The 16795-nt window shown below is 45.6% G+C and overlaps 1 protein-coding gene across 1 annotated transcript in view; it reads right to left on the bottom strand.

Moving 5' to 3' along the window:
• Nucleotides 1-16795, bottom strand: part of LOC138662629 (kinesin-like protein KIF14) — a 148165-nt gene that overhangs the window by 116728 nt on the left and 14642 nt on the right. Inside the window, exons 7-8 of the mRNA XM_069748469.1 lie at nt 8445-8552; nt 8234-8350 (exon numbers count right to left, since the gene is read on the bottom strand). Of these exons, the coding sequence (XP_069604570.1) occupies nt 8234-8350; nt 8445-8552 (225 nt within the window). The remainder of the gene's footprint in view (nt 1-8233; nt 8351-8444; nt 8553-16795) is intronic.

Genomic DNA, 16795 nt, shown 5'->3' with positions numbered 1-16795 from the left:
CATCCAAATGTCTAGGGGAAAAAAAAAAAAGGCAAAACACAGTGCAAAGAAAAAAAAAAAAATGGTCTCAGAACTTCTTTTTTCCCTCTATTGAGAAGCATTAGTACTTTTGGCCTCCAGTACTGTTATGATTAGGTAATTCAGAACCACAATGGACCTTGAAGTTCAGAGCACACAAAGTGACCTGACAATAACCAAAAGACATAGGACGAGCTCTGAGACGTGGGAACTCTGCTGACCGCAATCCCTAATCCTATCCAACCACACTAGAGGCAGCTGTGGATTGCGCCTAACGCTCCCTATGCAACTCGGCACAGCCTGAGAAACTAGCTAGCCCTGAAGATAGAAAAATAAGCCTACCTTGCCTCAGAGAAATACCCCAAAGGAAAAGGCAGCCCCCCACATATAATGACTGAGTAGAGATGAAAATACAAACGCAGAGATGAAATAGATTTAGCAAAGTGAGGCCCAACTTACTGAACAGACCGAAGATAGGAAAGATAACTTTGCGGTCAACACAAAACCCTACAAACAACCACGCAGAGGGGCAAAAAGACCCTCCGCACCGACTAACGGTACGGAGGTGCTCCCTCTGCGTCCCAGAGCTTCCAGCAAGCCAGAAAAACCAAAAAAGCAAGCTGGACAGAAAAAATTGCAAACAAAAATAACACAAGCAAAACTTAGCTTATGCAGAGCAGACAGGCCACAGGAACGATCCAGGAGGAAGCAAGACCAATACTAGAACATTGACTGGAGGCCAGGAGCAAAGCACTAGGTGGAGTTAAATAGAGCAGCACCTAACGACTTCACCACATCACCTGAGGAAGGAAACTCAGAAGCCGCAGTACCACTTGTGACCACAGGAGGGAGCTCTGCCACAGAATTCACAACAGGGTAGGTCACATATGATGCGATGTTCCGGAAGGTGGAATCGGCGCTGCAGAGCTGCAGTGCGTGATCTTGCCATGCTGCAACGCTGCAAGTGAGCACACTCTAGGCGGACCTTGTGCAACAGTGCATCAAGATCCGGATAGTCCCTCAAAAAACTCTGCACGACCAAGTTGAGCACATGTGCCAGACATGGGATGTGTGTGAGGTTGCCTAGGGCCAGAGCTGCCACCAGATTTTGGCCATTGTCACACACTACCATGCTTGGCTGGAGATTCGCTGGCAAAAAACACACGTCGCTCTTCTGCTTGATGGCATTCCAGAGCTCCTGCGCTGTGTGGCTTCGATTCCCCAAAGTAATTTCAGTACGGCCTGTTGACGTTTTGCCACGGCTGTGCTCATATCGGTCGTAAAAGGTAAATGTTCACGGGTCCATGGGGAGGTGGACTGTGACGGCCCCTGCAGCGCTGATTCAGAGGAACTGGGAGTATGAGGAGGAGTCAATGTGCGCAGACTGGATTCCTGCAATCCTTGGAGTTGGCAGAACACGTACAGCGCCACTCACGATCTGTACCTGGCTCCACAACATTTACCCAATGGGCAGTGAGGGAAAGGTATCGTCCCTGTCCATGGCCACTGGTCCACGCATTGATGGTAAGGTGGACCTTGCTACTGACGGCGTTTAGTAGCGCATGTTTAATGTTTCCCTCCACATGCTTTTGCAGGGCAGGGACGGCTTGCCTGCTGAAATAAGAGCGGCTGGGCACGTTGTATTGTGGGACTGCCAATACCATCAAGTTACGGAAGGTGTCAGTCTCCACTAGCCTGAATGACAGCATTGCAAGGGACAGTAGTTTTGCAATGCCAGCATTCAGAGCCTGTGCTCGGGGGTGGTTTGCCGAGAATGCTCGCCTGTTCTCCCATGCCTGTGCTACCGATGGCTGTAGAATGGGCTGTGAGTGTGAGGATGACTGGGAACGTGGTGCTGTGGCTGGAATTACACTGGGTCTCTGGACAACAGTGCCAGAGGTTTTTCCATGGCGATCCTGTGAGGAAGCTGAACCAACTGTGTGTGATCTGGAGGAAGAGGCTACAACACAAGCTGAAGAGGTGGTAGGTGCCGCTGTAGGTTGGTCTAGGTCTTCAGTGTGTTTTTGTAACTCCACTGCATGCTTGGTCTGCACATGTTTTCACATATTGGGGTATTGAGGTTGCTGACACTTTTCCATCTTTTGACTTTGATTACACAGCTTGCATTTGACAAAGCAAATGTCATATGCAACGGTGTCAAAAAAGGATCAGGCACTGCAAGTCTTGGGAGCACCCGTTTTGGCTTTTGGAAAAGACATGCTCCTAATGGGTGCCGAAGTGGAGGCTACAGGCAACACAGTCTTCCCCCTCCTTCTTCGGGCCGTTCGGGGAATCTCTTCCTCAGAGCTGCTCCCACCACCTTCCTGTACCTCACGCCATGATGGGTCAAGGACCTCATCTACACTACCCTCTTCCACCAACTGCTTCTCCTGGGTAGTCTCGGCAGCAGAGTACGCACCAGAAAGTGGCACCCGAGTCTCATCAGATGCGTACTGAGGTGTGCTGACCGGAGGCACTGGCCCTTCAGATTCAGAGAGAAAGCTGTTGGGCATCACTGCATACTGCCTCTTGTTCCATTTCTTGAATGCTGCTTGGCTGGCCCTCTCTTTCCAAGCCAAGAGATTCAGAGAACAGAAGTAGAGATGGCTCCTGTCCTGGGCTCTCTGCCTGGGCAATTTGGCAGGTGGTGAAAAGACAGATGGGTGCTCTTCAGTGCTCTGTGCCTGAGAGGATGTGGCACTAATTGAAGTCGATGCGTTAGCTGCCATCCATCCGACAACTGCTTCAATTTGTTCGTCCCACAGCAGTGGGGTACGGCTAGCTCCTACAAAGCTGAGCATGAAGGACCGTTCCCTGCTAAAACTGGGTGATGAATCACCGGTGCCCGCAGCAGGCACAGAATCTCCATGTCCTCTCCCTGCTCCACCTCCACGACCACGTGCCTTACTCCCTGCCTTCTTCATCTTGGTAGACTGATAAAGATAGACAGAAAAGTACTAAGGGCTTAGTGTGCTTATTCCTGAACCGTTCCTAACAGGTATAAGAAAAACTAAATTTTATCAAGTGTGGACTAGACTTTAATATGAGCTAATGTGGCCTACACAACTGTAAAGTGGAGTGTTTGGTGAACTTTATTAACGGTTTTTTTTTGTTTGTTTTTTTTTTGCAAAACAGACTACAGAGTGAGCTGCACTCACACATAGACCGTGCAGACAGCCGTGAACGGCGCTGCAAGGCCAAAAAAAGCTCCTCTATGTAATCCTATATAGTGTTTTTCCACAATCTAGCAGGATACGGATAGAAAGCCACTAATAGGATAAATTTGAAAAAATGTGCAGCAGGCTGCACTAATTGAGAAACGGACCATGGAATGGTATGAGGCAGTGATGCACCCCGAGCTGACTACAACCAGCTGTGGCTGCAGACCAGACTACAGAGTGAGCTGCACTCACACAGACACCATGCAGACATCCGTAAACAGTGCTGCAAGGCAAAAAACAAGGTTCTCGCACAGCGGTTGCTAAATTAGTGTGGGTAAAGCACAATGAAGCAAATCGCTATCTCAAAACTGGCCCTCAGTCAGAACACAGCGTCCTATCCCTAACTGAATTCACAGCAGAGTGAACCCAAAATGGCGGCGGCGACTTTTATAGTGCATCATGACATGATTTCAGCAGCCAATCACAGCCATGCCAGTAGTTACATGCCTAACACACACATAACGCAGACACATATTACACCCAGGGTTTTCATAGTGTCAACCCAGCTTCTTGAGTCCATAGGGATTAATATTGCTTTACACATCTATACCAGCAAGAGTGACAGTATTTCAGGCCGACTTGGATTCTGGATATGCAGTTAGTTGATGTGTGGTGCGGCCTTAACTCTACGGTAGGAGATTACTCTTCCTATTCGGCTGTACACAATTCATAAAGCAGAACAGACATTATTTAGCCAACTTGCTTTCTCTTGATCCAGTCACAAGTATTTGCTCTATGGTCTTGTCAGACCACACTCCTGTCTTCCAAACTTTGACCATACCTAATCCAATCCATGGAGAATGGCTTTGGTCTCTTAATCCTCCCTCGTCTTCAGGATCTCCCCACCCAAACTGCTGTCCGTTTCTTTGAGTCTGCAGTCTTATCCAAGATCTCGTCTAGGGATGACCCACAGAGGGATTGTCAGTCACACAGTGTGGGAAGACTATGTGCAACACGAGGGGAAGAGGGAAAGGAAGCCCAAATGCACCGATACTCTAACTAGGAGGGGAGGGGCGTAGTCTGTGAAGGGTCCATAGAAAAGAAAATGGAAACTGTTCAAGGAGGAGAGACATGTGCTTCCTCCAGGGCCTGTGCTGAGAAGGATCAGGGTATCAGCCCCTAGGCCAGGGGTGTCAAACTGCATTCCTCGAGGGCCGCAAACCATGCGTGTTTTCAAGATTTCCTTAGCATTGCACAAGGTGCTGCAATCATTATGTGTGTAGGTGATTAAATTATCATCTGTGCTGTACAAGGAAATCCTGAAAACATGACCTGGTTGCAGCCCACGAGGAATGCAGTTTGACACCCCTGCCCTAGGCCATCCAGACTTGCAGAGTCGGGTGATAAGCCGAGAGGCTGTGTGGTTTTCATAACCAGCAGTGAAGTGTTTTTCCCCAGGAGCTCCGTAGCAACAGAGAATCAGTGAGATTGTGCAAGAAAAAACACTTGCCTCACATAGGATTCACACTGCAAGTTGCCGGGAGAGAAAACGCTGCGAGTACTTGGTTGTACTGGAAGTTTCAGACTCCAGGAAACCTTTGTCCCAGAAGGGTTTAAAGCAGCAAGAAGTTTATACTGAATCACAGCAGAGATATAACTCCCATTGGGCAGAGCAGAATTTATACCTGGTGAGAGTTGTATTCCATCATCTGAAATTGTATTTGGACTTCAGTAAATGGTTAAGTGATTTTCCTTGTCTCCTCCCTTATTACTCTGCACCATCTACTTCTATCACTATCCTTGGGGGCTAGCCCTAGTTGGAGGGGAGTGAAACATCTGCACTGCCATCATCTACTCCCCAGAGATCATCTGCAGTGCCAGCGAAATTACAGCCAAACACTCCAACTGGCGTCGCAAACTTTTCTAATTTTTTCTTTCCTTTGTATTTTAATACCAGTTTCACCATCCCCAGAGCACAGGCACGGCCACCATCCACATGACCCCCAGAATCCAACGCTGCCTGGTGACCCGAGTACCACTGCTTTGGATGATAGAGATAGATAGATAGATAGATAGATAGATATATTCACTCTCAAAAGGGTATGCCCTAGAGCTTAGACTTCAAGTTGAAGTCTCTGGTCCAATTTTTAAGCCAGAGGGTCCTTCTAGCTAAAATTTGAGAAGGCACTGCATCCGCCAAAGAATCTGCAGGAAAACCTGCCGCCTTTCCCAGGTTCGGAAGGCTGGCGAGCAGTTGATCCCTTGGGCATTTATTTATAATTGGCCAAGTCACACGCGCAGAGATCTTGCTGACACGTGGCTGCTATATTCAGTTTAATGGCTGCTGCTCCCGCTTCCCAGGCTCTCTTTAGAAAGCTCTTCAATTTTCTTATCGTGAGGTTCCTTTAGAAGCCCTGCATCATTGAACGGGAGCAAAGTATTTCGGGACACCTTGCGCACCACTACAACTATCTTGGGTACTTTGTACCAGACTTCCTATTCCTCCAAACGGAACTACACCTTTGAAATGAACTCCAAGATGAAAGCTTTCCTGTCTGGCTTCTTCCACCCTTTCCCAATTAGCAAGGGTATGTTAGGAGGGACAGGGGTCGGTTTTCCTGTCCATACAAAGCCAAGCCCTCATCAGCAATCGCATGGTCACAGATCCTGTGAGGTGCATAATCACCATGACCTACAAGTCATCAGTCGGAAATACCTATCCGACCATTCCCCTTCACATCAGATATTCTCATACATGTTTTATCAGTAGTTTTCACAAATACAACCTGTACCCATTATTGTCCTGAGGCTGGGTTTGTTTTTGTTTTTTTAATGCTGTCCCCCCAAAAAAAATTATAAAAAACACAATTGTCTGCTTCAACTTCCCCTTAGAAAGTGAACCAGTCACCGGGTTTGACCAATATGAGATATGGCCACCACCTTTCAGGGCTGATATACAGCATTATAGAATGCTGTATATCGGCCCCCCCATCTCAACCTGCAAGACCAGAAAAAACAAACAAACAAAAAAAAAAAAACGACGACCTTTGAGGGTATGTGCCCACGATCAGTAAAATGCCTTGGGTTGGACACTGCAATCATGATGTTTCAGTATAGTGGATGGGATTTTAAGAAATGCCATGTCCACTATGCGTCTACAGACGCCCGCGGCTTCCATGCAGAGACTGACATGCGGCACATCTTTCCAGACTGCAGCATGTCAATTTGTCAGGCAGGGAGGCGCATCTCTGCAAAAAAAGTTTCACCAATAGAATGTATTGGACACGGCAAACCCACACAGTTCAGTGAGCACATGCGGAATCACCTGCGTTAAATGGTAGCGCGTTGGACGCAGTGAGTATGTGCGGTGTCGAAATTGCTGCTAATTCTGGATTGTGTGCACCCAGTCTCATACTCACCTGGGGGGTGGTCCGATCCGAGAGGTGTCGCTGGTCTGGATCAGGCACCTCACTTTTTGCGATGCCATCCACCTTCTTGGTTCATGTGTCTCCTTGGGGTCACGCTCCTGTGCAGGTGTTCTTCCCTGCTCCAATGAAGGCAGGAGCAAAGTACTGCAGGGCACAGGCGCCGGGAAAGGTCAAAGCACCACAGCACTGCAGTACTTTACGCTACCCTAGTAAGAACAGAAGTACGCCTGAGCAGGAGCACGATGCTGGAAAGACTCTGGATGACGTAGGGACAAGTCATCCACACAAAGCAAGAAGGAGGAGGACTGCATCGCAAGAAGGGAGGCACTGGACCAAGAACAGACGCCCCTTGGACCACCCCGCAGGTGAGCATAATAAAAGTTACTTTTTTTGTCTTGCAGGTCGGGTTGGTGTTATGATCAGGCGGCCTTGGAACATGAAAAAACCTTCGCTGGAGTAGTGGTAACTATACAGACCGCTAACCCTGAACTTATCACAGACACTAGAAGTAGCCGTGGGGTGTGCATATCCAGACCTAGACACCTCGACACAGCCGGAGGACTAATTATCCCTAAAGATAGAAAATAGGAAAACTGACTTGCCTCAGAGTAGACCCCCAAAGTATAGGCAGCCCTCCCACAAATAATGACGGTGAGTAGGAGAGGAAAAGACACGCAGGCGGAAAACAGATTTAGCAAAGGAGGCCACTTCTACCTAGATAGGAAAGTATAGTACAGGATACTGAGCGGTCAGCACAAAATCTACAAAATATCCACAGCAGAAAAATATAAAAACTAAAGGTGTGGAGAGTATATCTGCAACTCCAGCGAATCCTACCAGACTGAGAAAACAGGACAGTTGAAGCTGGAACAAAATAGAAACTATGAACAGGACTGAAAAATAGACACAGCCTGTGAGCCTAAGAAACAGAATCAGACACTTATCTTTAGCTGAAATGGCAGCAGGCAGGAGAGGCCAGGCATAGAACCCTTACTGGCAATAGAACATTGACAACTGGCAGGGACTAATGAGTCCTGCAAAGCTAAATACCCCTGTCAGCTTTGCAATTAGAAGATACACCTGTCCAATCCTGCAGTCCAGGCACAACTGCATTACCGTCTACAATCACCGGAGGGAGCCCAAAAGCAGAATTCACAACAGGTTGGGGGCAGACCAGGTACGGACTGGGACTGAAATTCAGCCCAGGCATTTGAAATCACACAGGCCCATGTTGTCCCCGTCCCCAAGAACCAGATGGGATATATTACTAATATCACTCTGGATGGAGGAAAGAAACATTTACTACAAGTCCAGCATTTCTAATGATACCCATAGCCTGCTGGGTTAAGTGACGGAGTCAGCAACTTTGTGCGCTGTCACAACTCTTAACAGTGGGGATGTCTTGAGAACACAGATTCTGTTAACATAGCAGACAAGGCAGCCCACAACCAGACAGGCCCTTCTGGCATTTGCCAGAATTGCCAGTCCGGTCCTGGGGGCCGGGGCAGACACACAGTATTATAGAAAACTGTATATCAGCCATGAAAGGTGATGGCCATATCTCATATCAGCCAAACCAGGTGACAGGTTCCCTTTAAATTTAGAAGTTATAAAGCTTGCACCTACCTTTAATCTAATGCCACTGGTTTGTGCGGAATTGCAACGCTCACTCCCTGCCAAGTCTACCAGGTTTACTCTGCTGGTCCTTGTGTGGTCGTGAACTTCACCTTCCAAAATTTCCCTCTAGAGAAAAAAAAAAAAAAAAGTTTGCCAAAATAATATTTAAATGCGCATTGTTGATCGGCTGTATGCTTGACATATGTCCATGTTGTCTCACCATTGTTTGTGTCACAGACAGTGTGAAAACAGAATGTGATCTGGAGCTCTTGTCGTTCATCCCTGTCGCTGCTGTAGCCCTCTGTTTATTGCCCAACTCCAGCCAAGTCTAACAATCATAAGAAAAAAAGGCTTTAGTTTACTTCCCAAAATTAAATATTAATCTATCAGGGATAAGATGGGGGCAATCAAGTACCTCACCTGTATGGTAGGGGGAAAAAAAAAAAAAAAAGTTCCCAGCGAGGTAGGAGGGGAAAAAAAAAGGTTCAATTAGTTAGACTATGGACGAAATCAACTAGATTTTACTGTTCATATGCCTTTTAAATGCAAAAGTTAAGCAAAATTCCAAATAGTCTTAATTAAAAATCTAAGTCTTTTATCTAGCTGAGTACTCTGCAAAAATCTTACAAATTCATCCCTCCATCCACTCAGTGTTAGAGATGGCAGAAGGGAAGAAGAGGAGGAAGGGAGCTTCATGCAAATCTGCAAAGGAAAAGAGGGGAAGTATCGAAAGGTTTATGGTGTGCAGATAAATCAAGCTGTAGACTAGGAGTGCACATTGAAAGTAAATTTGTGTGGTTCTCGAGCTATACCAAAGCAATTGAAGAATAGTGTATCAGATATACGCAAATTTCTCATCCAGTCTATATTACAAGGAGGGACAATCCCACAAAAGAAAAAATGTCAAACTTGGACCAGGCTGCAAATTGTATATCAGAAGGGGATGTTAAAAATGTGAAGTATGACATTTAGTGAATTTTTATTAAATTTAACCATGAGCATATGTTAAAGTATTTCCCCCTCTTCCTCATGTCAAAGGACTTGCAGATTGAGGCCTGGTTGCACTGCAAATTTATACCTAAACAGATATACAGTTATGGGACTAATTGTCTTCAGGACAGGTAATAGAATCAGTAGACACACACTTGTTTGCTTAACACCGTCTATGGGCACACAACCGGTCAGTGAGGACCCTTTATCTTACCAGGCAAAGACATCCAGACGGACCTGTTCAACACTGGATTTGGTCGAGGGACGGATTTTGCAGCCATAGAATGTAAATAAGGTATTTTATGCACTTTCATACCTCTCCACCATCCCACCCAAAAAATTTTACATATTTATATTTTTTTTTTTAAAATCACTTTAAATATATTAACAATATATTAACATCTGAAATGTTATGCATGTTCTCACAGTAAGGATTAGTACTAGGCAAATTCCTCATAGGCTTTGAAGTTCTTCGGTCAGGAGATAATTGCAACAAACACAGAATCCGGCCGTTAAATGAAACAATGGATTCCGCACTGGTTCTACTGAGCACTTCTAAATTTCATGCTTTTCAGTCTGCAAGTGTCGGTAAGTCATTCCGCTGCAGGAATCGGTTGTAGCTGCATATTACTGATGCCACGCCCCCTGAGGAAGCGGTGATAGACAAATGCGAAACGCACGTTGGGGTAGTAAATCCAGGATCCAGACGGGTACTACGGACACTCATGGGTAATTAACCCCTTTACCTCTGTACTGATTTTTTAATATGTTGCGGGGGTGCTTTTCTTGTGATGCGGGATACGGTTAGCGCAATTGTGCTATTGTAACATCCACTTTAGCTGCTACGCATCAGCTGTAATTGCACACATGTAGGGACTACAAGTATTCACCACCGCAACACTTAGGTTACTATTGTCCCATTCTGTGAACCTGTAACTTTGGTTGCACGTATGGATATAGTCACTATTTATTGTTTATAACAATTGTCTATTATATATGATATTTTATGGTGGTTATTTACTTTTCAATAAATATGTTTCTATGATTTTTCTGGCTAGTTTTTTACTCTTGTTGCTCCGGTGTTGGCTATTCATGGTTGAGTCGCCGTGTATGTATGTGATTGAACTGACGTATATTTTTTCATATTCCTGATGTAGGATTTGCACTGGGCTAATAAGCAATTGCTTTTGAACATGCCTTTAAGGGCAAGGAATCACCAACATCAAAACTTCTGTGCCACTTAAGAGCTCACGTTTGCAAGGTTATTGTGCTTTAGGGCCACAGTATAGAAGTTGTATCACGCCCTCATGGGAGATCTGGGGTTATAATTTCACTATGTACTGTGAATTGCAGATATTCCATTTAGCCTGTGTATTTGTGTATTAAATCGATTTGGTTTCCTTTGGTGTTGAAGAGGTTTATGACCTATTCTATGCTGGTCATATACTTGAAGCTCCATTTTCAGCTGCTTCTGATCTGGTCATTACCTCTCCCTATAAAAACCTGGCCAGACCCTCTCTGTCTTGCAAATGAAAGCTTTGCTTCCTAGCTCCTTGGAGACGCCGTGCTGAATTTGAGATCGTTCTGTGCCTTTTTGGGTGTATGATTTCCTCACAGTCTTATTCCTCCCACAACTGCATCCAAGACTTCTCCCGTGCTTCCCCCATACTCTGGAACTCTCTACCCCAACACATCAGGCTCTCACCCACCACAGAAACCTTTAAAAGGAACCTGAAGACTCACCTCTTCCGACAAACCTACAACCTGCAGTGATCCCCAGTCTACTGAACCGCCACATGACCAGCTCTACCCTCACCTAGTGTATCCTCACCCATCCCCTGTAGACTGTGAGCCCTCACGGGCAGGGTCCTCTCTCATTATGTACCTGTGTGTGCCTTATTTTACTCATGTTTATTGTACTTGTCTATATTTGCCCCATTCACATGTAAAGCGCCATGGAATAAATGCGCTATAAAAATTTATAATAATAATAATTCCCATTTGGTTTGTAATTTCTATCTTTCCCTATATACCTCTTTACCTTTGGTGAGTGATTGTTTGTTGCTGCCTTATCCTGGTTTTGTCTGTGTGTATTTACCTTTCATTTTTGCCCCAGGCATTATGGGGTGGGGGGAATGGACATACCAGGGTTTAACCAATGCATAGTAAGATCAGAGACTCAGGCCTCTCTACCTTTAAGAGTACCCCCAGGACAGTGATAGTTAGGGTCGCAGTTTCAGGGATAGTTTGACGCCCCACTTCCTTACTGGAGAACTATCACAGCGTGACATTAGATTTCCATCAATTAACTTTCCTTTATTTCCTACCATTCTAAGCGCTGTAAACTGTGTACAGCTCTGTGCAGTGGCCACGCAAGTGCTGCACTTCAGCGGTAGTACCCGAGAATGGCCATTGCAAAGTATATGGAGCTGCTGAGGCTCCACACATTCTACACCCAGCCTGCGATGCCGACAGCTGGTCAGTGGGACGTCATCAATACCCAAGAAGTGGACAACCCCTTCAAAGTCTTGGCGGCAACATGTCATGCCATCTTGCAGTTGCAAAATTCTGTTTTTTTAGATTTTTCAATATATATAATTTTTAGATTCAATTTATTTTTAACAAGTGATCTCACATCTCAGTAAGGTGGAGGGCTCCATACAGTTAACATTTGCTTTTCTAGCTACTCAAAGCGTTAAAATCATTGCCTCAGGGACCTGTCACACAGCTTTTTCCTCCTAGCAGTGAAACTTTTTAAAGAGTTCACCCTCCTTCCTTCCCTCCAGCTGTATGTGACGGCAAGTCCGATGCATTATGGGGCGCTGCTGTAAGGATGCCTGTGGCTACATTTTTTGTAACTTAGGTGTCATCGTTGGTGTGTCATTCAGCCCAACGTGAATAGTACGAAGTTCAACGGAAGAGCAAAAAGGGACTTTGGAGTAATGCACAGAGTAATCCTATTAATTACAGGACAAATTAATGACAGAGTCACCACTTGTAAAAGGGATACCCAAATACTCCCCTGAATAAAGGGAAGACATTCTCTGAAGGAGTCAGTGTCTAGCAGTAAAGAGGCCACCAATATTCTAGGATATAGGAGTTAGGACAGATTAATCCGAAGAGGTATAAAACACAATTTCAAGGGACAATTAGGTTAGTTTCAAACATGCACAGAAAAAAAAAAAATAATAATACATAACCGCTCATAGGGTAAAGAAAAATGTCTAACACATTAGTGTCCCTTTAATCACTTTCTGACTTTGGACATACTGGCACGTCCTACGCTCATGGTGGCAGCAGCGACCGGAGTCATTTCACCCAAATATTTATTTTATATTATAGGGACAATTAAAAGGCCAGTTTAAAAATTAAACTGTATGGTGAACTCCAGAAAGATGGGGGAGAAAAAAAAAAAAAAAAAAAAGAAGAAAGTTGTCATGCTGAAAATTGCATATTTCCAGTTGCCACATCTAACCACGTGGCTGCTATGGGGCCCCTTGATGCAGTTGAAAATTGGGTGAGATGACGTCACTACATGGTGCCCTCTGCACTCATGTGAGGGAGCTTCACACAGCTCGCAGCAGAACCAGAGGTGCAAGGGAATGAGAAGACTAGAGAGGGTTTATTCGGTTTAAAAAAAAAAAAAAAAAAAAAAAAACCATTAAGGGTGATGGCAGGAGCCCATTATACTATATGGGGGGCTCATTATGCTGTATGGAGGGTAATTGGGTAGTGCATTATACTATATTGAGGGTTATGTGGCGTGCATTATACTGTATGGAGGACTATGTGGGTGCCATTATAATGTATGCAAGAAATTATAGTGAAGCTTTGTGGGGGGTCCAACATTCTGTTTGGAGGGCTAGTGGTGGCCATTAAAAAGTGTGGTGAAGTACGGAGCTATTACACTGTATGCAAGCCAATTACACTGCATGGAGGGTGGTGTGAGGGTCACAGCTGGGATCTCACTTTGCCAGGGGAGTGTATGGTACAGTAGGGTCATCATCCGGTGGCATAATTCACTGTGGGAATATCACAGTATTTGTGTGGCACTTTTGTAAGCACCATACTTCATCAGACAATGAAAGGGAATCTAGGGCTACAGTAAGAGGAAAATTACTTTGTAAAGGCTGCAAACTTGAAATATATGATCTGTGACCCCGCCAAATATATATATTTTTTTGGAGGGGGGGGGGGGGCAAATTAGAAGTTCTGCTACAGGGCCCCATGATTTCTAAGTCTGTAGGTAAACGGGTGGCTGTCATTCATCTTCTTGCCAAATAACCTCCATGGATTTGATAAACAATCATAGGTAATAAGAAAAATTGGGAGTAGCTTTTCGGCCCTGAATCCAGTATATCAATCTAGAAGAAGATTGCAAGAACAATTTCATTGAAGGTTCACAGCAATGCGTTTTGGAGACAAAACATCTAGGTCAGCAGTCTGCGACCCAGGACCAGGCCGTTGGGGGTTCTTTTGCTGGTCCGCGGCGCTGCCACAGACCAGCACTAAACACTGACTGCTCTGCGGTGGCTCAGAACAAACTGCAGGTGCCTGCCATGGTTGTTCTTTATCATCGGGGCGGGTCGCTCGTACCCACGCAGCGCTCATCACATCTGAACTCTGCGACGTACGTGTGACTGCAGGCAGGAATGTGGTGACACGTGTCAGCGCTGTCTGTGGGCAGGAAGAGTGTACTCTTATTTCCCGACCGTGGCCATAGTAACGCTGTAGCCACTGCCCGACTGGAGCAGCAGGGAATGAAGAGTAAAAAGAAATCCATTGACTTATATGTCACACTAAAAGACTGGATTTTTACGGATGGTCAGTGCTCTTCATTTCTTTTTTGCGTGGAACACATACTTTTTTTCTTGAATGAGCACCCAGATTTCGTTTGGGCGATAAGTAGCAACTAATCTGCTGTGTCCGTGTGTTTGTGGCCCAATTTGAGCAGGAGGTGCGGATTACTTTCTTCTTTGAAGCTATCTTTAGGGAATGCAGAGAGGCGAGTATATATATATTTATATATCTCAGTACTGTGTGGGGCCATCATACTATATGGGGGATTATATGTGTGGGGCCATCATACTATATGGGGGGGGGGGGGATTATGTGTGGGGCCATCATACTATATTGGGTGGGGGGGGGATTATATTATATGTGTGGGGCCATCATACTAAATACTATCAGGGCATGCTCCTGATGAGGCGTCAGATGGTCTCCAGAGGGATCTCCTCCCAGACCTGTACTAAAGAATCCACCAACTCCTGGACAGTCTGTGATGCAATGTGACAGTGGTGGAAGGAGCGAGACATGATGTCCCACATGTGCTCAAATAGGATTCAGGTCTGGGGAATGGGCGGGCCAGTCCATAGCTTCAATACCTTCATCTTGCAGGAACTGCTGACACACTCCAGCCACTTGACGTCTGGCATTGTCCTGCATTAGGAGGAACCCAGGGCCAACAGCACCAGCAAATAGTCTCACAAGGGGTCTGAGGATCTCATCTCGGCACCTAATGGCAGTCAGGCTACTTCTTGCGAGCACATGTAGAGCTATGCGGCCCTCTAAAGAAATGCCACCCCACACCATTACTGACCCACTGCCAAAATCGGTCGTGCTGAAGGATGTTGCAGGCAGCAGATCGCTCTCCATGGCATCTCCAGACTGTCACATGTGCTCAGTGTGAACCTGCTTTCGTCTGTGAAGAGCACAGGGTGCCAGTGGCAAATTTGACAATCCTGTGTTCTGTGGCAGATGCCAATTGTCCTGCACGGTGTTGGGCTGTGAGCACAACCCCCATCTGTGGACTTCGGGCACTCAGACCATCCTCATGGAGTCGGTTTCTAACCCTTGTGCAGACACATGCACATTTGTGGCCTGCTGGAGGTCATTTTGCAGGGCTCTGGAAGTGCTCCTTCTGTTTCTCCTTGCACAAAGGCTGAGGTAGCGGTCCTGCTGCTGGGTTGTTGCCCTCCTACAGCTCCCTCCACATCTCCTGATGTACTGGCCTGTCTAATGGTAGCGCCTCCAGCCTCTGGACACTATGCTGACCGACACAGCAAGCCTTCTTGCCATAGTCCATTGATGTGCCATCCTGGATGAGCTGCACTACCTGAGCCACTTCTGTGGGTTGTAGAGTCGATCTCATGCTATGACGAGTGTGAAAGCACAACCAACATTCAAAAGTGACCAAAACATCAGCCAGAAAGCATTGGTACCGAGATGTTGTCTGTAGTCCCCACCTGCAGAACCATTCCTTTGTTGAGGGCGTTTTGATAATTGCCAATAATTTCCATCTGTTGTCTATTCCATTTGCACAACAGCATGTGAAATTGCTCGTCAAACAGTGTTGCTTCCTAAGTGGACAGTTTGATTTCACAGAAGAAGTTTGATTTACTTGGAGTTATAGTATGTTTAATTGCTCTTTATTTTTATAATATATACACATACATACTAATATATATATATATATATATATATATATATATATATATATATATATATATATATATATATATATATATAATTTTTCTGTAATTTCATGACTATGAAAATTGTGCATTCACACTGAAGGCATCACAACTATGAAATAACACATGTGGAATTATATACTTTATAAAAAAAAAAGTGTGAACAACAGAAATTATGTCTTATATTCTAGGTTCTTCAAAGTAGCCACCTTTTGCTTTGATGACTGCTTTGCACACTTGGCATACTCTTGATGAGCTTCAAGAGGTAGTCACCGGAAATGGTTTTCCAACAATCTTGAAGGAGTTCCCAGAGATGCTTAGCACTTGTTGGCCCTTTTGCCTTCACTCTGCGGTCCACCTCACCCCACACCATCTCGATTGGGTTCAGGTCTGGTGACTGTGGAGGCCAGGTCATCTGGTGTAGCACCCCATCACTCTCCTTCTTGGTAAAATAGCCCTTCCACAGCCTGGAGGTGTGTTTGAGGTCATTGTCTTGTTGAAAATTAAACGATGGTCCAACTAAATGCAAACCGGATGGAATAGCATGCTGCTGTAAGATGCTGTGGTAGCCATGCTGGTTCAGTATGCCTTCAATTTTTAATAAATCCCCAACAGTGTCACCATAAAGCACCGCCACACCATCACACCTCCTCCATGCTTCACGGTGGGATCCAGGCATGTAGAGTCCATCCGTTCACCTTTTCTGTGTCGCACAAAGACACGGTGGTTGGAACCAAAGATCTCAAATTTGGATTCATCAGACCAAAGCACAGATTTCCACTGGTCAAATGTCCATTCCTTGTGTTCTTTAGCCCAAACAAGTCTCTTCTGCTTGTTGCCTGTCCTTAGCAGTGGTTTCCTAGCAGCTATTTTACCATGAAGGCCTGCTGCACAAAGTCTCCTCTTAAGGGCTCCTTTTCACTTGCGAGAAATACATCCGAGTCTCACAGGTTAAAACCCTGCTCTGGCACTACAGATCGGAGCGTGCAGCTCCATGTATTGCTGTGCAGCCACACGCTGCACTCTGGAGTGCCAGCGCCAGAGCAGAGTTTTAACCTGTGAGACTCGGACATATTTCTCGCAAGTGAGAAGGAGCCCTAACAGTTGT

Source organism: Ranitomeya imitator, chromosome 2, assembly GCF_032444005.1.
Source record: "Ranitomeya imitator isolate aRanImi1 chromosome 2, aRanImi1.pri, whole genome shotgun sequence".
Lineage (NCBI taxonomy): Eukaryota > Metazoa > Chordata > Amphibia > Anura > Dendrobatidae > Ranitomeya > Ranitomeya imitator.
This window is presented reverse-complemented; position numbering and strand designations above follow the sequence as displayed.